General features: G+C 42.0%; 1 protein-coding gene across 1 annotated transcript; it reads left to right on the forward strand.

Moving 5' to 3' along the window:
- The first annotated feature begins 311 nt into the window (after positions 1-311).
- On the forward strand, positions 312-1,419 carry LOC131237473 (dirigent protein 22-like). The gene has a single exon (XM_058235258.1). It carries the CDS (start codon positions 442-444, stop codon positions 1,021-1,023), a length of 582 nt encoding a protein of 193 aa, XP_058091241.1. The 5' UTR covers positions 312-441; the 3' UTR covers positions 1,024-1,419.
- The last annotated feature ends 1,986 nt before the right edge of the window (positions 1,420-3,405 follow it).

The raw sequence follows: 3,405 nt of genomic DNA on the forward strand, positions 1-3,405 counted from the left end.
TGGGCAGCACCACACATGGCCAGACGCGGTTATGGATCGTACAGTAAACATCAGATCCGTTCATCACATGGGACTCTGCACATGGAAGCCAGTGTAATGATTTCTCCCGAAATTCAGGTAGCCAACTCACCATCTCAACCACTTTGTAAAAACATCAAATTATAGACGGTCCACAAAATTTTCTTAATTGTACATGTTTTCATAGATTGAGGTCCACCAAATGACCTAAACTTAATGATCCACATGCCAGGTTATCTATACAGTGGAACCCACCTAATGCACGGCTAGGATGTCCAAACAGGAGCAAGGTTTGCATGTGTGATCAAGAATAAATGTAGGTGTGAGGAAAGCTCAAGAGCTCCCATTCTCAATACTATAAATACCTGTATTGCAACCATATCACCCAGCCATCTTAAATCACTAGTGCAGCTCTTCATCACCATGGCCATAATTCCTCCCAAGTCCCCTTCTGCACCCATCATTCTCTTCCTCTTCTTCTTCGTCGTCGCCGCCGCCGCGAAATCTGACCGATCATCACCGTCCATCCTGCGACCCGCGACTGGATTCGGTAAGGAGAAAATCTCCCACATAAACTTTTACTGGCATGACACACTAAGTGGTCCCAATCCAACTACAGTCCTAGTTGCCAGTGGTTCATCGGCCAACAAATCGAGAACCGGGTTCAGTACAGTATTTGTGATCGACGATCCGTTAACGGTGGGCCCTGATCCGACGTCGAAGCTAGTGGGCAGAGCTCAGGGCATGTACGCTTGCGCATCACAGGAGCAGATTGGATTGATCATGGCGATGAACTTTGCATTCTTGGATGGGAAGTACAATGGGAGTACAGTTACAGTGCTCGGGAGGAACACTGTACTATCGAAGGTAAGGGAAATGCCAGTGGTGGGAGGGAGTGGGCTGTTTAGGTTCGCCAGGGGCTACGCCCAGGCTCAGACTTACAAGTTCAACCTTACAAGTGGAGATGCTATTGTGAAATATAATGTTTTTGTCATGCATTATTGAGGCTGAAGAGCTAGGCTGAAGTGGGCCATTCATTGGCACGTGCGAAAGTGGTGCATCGTTTCACCTATCAAGTGGGACCCACCGTGGACGGCCCCCCTCATCTCGGTTGAATCATCAAGGTGGCCCCAGCTGTATGAGAAAAATGGGTGAAGGGACAGATGTGATCAATTATCTATATTGATACAATGGCCCACCTGATGAGTGGATTAGATTAATTTCATGGTCAGGGCGTGTAGTGGTTGTCCCCACCAGGCGAGCGGCCCAAATCTCACACGTGCGGCATGAATTGCCTCTTCAGCACGTAGCTCTTTAGTTATTTGCAGTAACCAAAGCAATGATGCTAATGTATTTTGTAATAAATTCATATATATATTAACGTGACACAGACGTTATTTATATTTGCTTTAAACTCCTATATTAGTTAAGCGAGGTGGTGACTCATCCTGTTAGCAAGTGGCACTGGCGTAGAGCTTTATGGAGCATCCAAATTGTGGGTCCCATTGTGAATGGAATGCATCTCTGGAATCACGCTAACCATCCAATTAATGGGTATCAAGTGGATGGTTGGAAGTGAATAGCGAGCGGTCCAAATTTGAAGGGGAAAAGCCAGATTTTTACATGAAAGCTGAAGTTAGTTTAAATATATTGCCTACCCACATTTAGTTTTGATTGATTGATGGCTGAGCATCACATACAATGCATTTATCTTGCCTACCCACATTTAGTTTTGATTGATTGATGGCTGAACATCACATGCAACGCATTGATTGATGGACTCTTCACAAAGACTTTTTGAATTCACCGTGAAAAATAGAAATTAGAAATAATTCTAGAAAGTCAAAATAAATTTGTTGAATATTAATAGCTGAAATAAATGAATCTACAACCCTTTAAATAGGGATACCAAAACTTGAAAAGAGTTTAGGAATTAAACTATAACTAAAACTCCGTAAAATTTGTAACTTACTATAAATATTAAATTTTCTATTTATAGTAAGTTTCTTATATGGCTTAACCATGTTATTCTTCTAATTTTTCTAAACACTTTTCAACTCTTAAAGCCCAATGGATGAAGAGTTATAATCAAACTAAAACTTAGTATTTATAATAAAAACAGAATTAAACATGAAATTTGACCGTCGATATGATGGAATCTTGCAAATTCGGCATGGGAAACCCGGTAGAGCTAGGTTGGTTGGCTAAAGTAGCTCATCCTACCTCAAAATCATATATGGTACATCGAGTAACTCATTTTGGTTTGCGAGATATGCCTATTTTAAGGTTCTAACATCTTGATGACTTCTGCCTCTGATCGGGCCTTCTCTGATCCATCTTGGACATGAAAGTGTCCGCAACCCGATCTACATCAGTCTCCTCCACTTCAAAAGAACTCGTCCTCGAGTTCTCGTGCCGCTTCAGTTCTTGATACTCGATCTGGTGCGCCATAACGATATTCAGATCAAAAGTTATGATCAATTTACGGTCCACCTTTTGGTCCAGCCATGCGACACGTTCTACATTAGACCCCTCAACTTGAAAAAAACTCGTCCTCCAGTTACTCAAGGAACTTAGCTCATGATTCTGAGATAACTTCTGATGCCAATGTTTATTAGTCATTTTCTTGTACTTGACATGAAGCTCTTGAGCTACACAATACATGTACTCATGTTTTCTTTGACTTGACTAATATCGATCAGTTCCTTCACTCCTGCCTTCAAGATCTGACATTCTTTCTAACTCACCTAACAGTGAGGGTGGTTAGGCAAGCTAGCCCTGGGGACAAGGCCTATATGATGTTGGATGTTTCTCATGGGGGGCAATCCATTGAGTAAATCTTTAGACTAGACTTCTTTAAATTCATTCAGGAAAGGCCTTAAACTTGGAGAAATGTCTAAGGGTTTTGATTCTTCTGCCTTTACCACTGTGGCGTATACCTCGCCGGCTTCCTTAGATTTCTCCATAAAACCTCGAATGGTCAAGAGAGAGCTCCCCTCTACTTTAGAAGCTTCAGGGTGTTTCTCTGATGTCATAGGGGAAAGGATTATCTTTCGACCATCCTCGGTGGGTTGCATCACAGTCTAACTTCCATGGTCGACCAAGTAACATATGGCATGCTTCCATATTTATCACGTCATAAAGTATCTTATCTTTATAACTTTTACCAATTGAAAACGAGACAGTGCATTGTTCAGTTACCTTGGTCTCGTTCACCCTTTTAATGCAACCAATTGAGTAAGGGAAATGATGTTTTTTCGTAGGTAGCTGCAACCTGTCCACCATCACTTTCGAAACGATGTTCTCGTTACTAGCACTATCTATGATCACATCACTGACCTTGCCGCTGATAGTGCACTGTGTACGGAATATATTATGTCATTGTGG

Source organism: Magnolia sinica, chromosome 2, assembly GCF_029962835.1.
Source record: "Magnolia sinica isolate HGM2019 chromosome 2, MsV1, whole genome shotgun sequence".
In the NCBI taxonomy this organism is placed as follows: domain Eukaryota; kingdom Viridiplantae; phylum Streptophyta; class Magnoliopsida; order Magnoliales; family Magnoliaceae; genus Magnolia; species Magnolia sinica.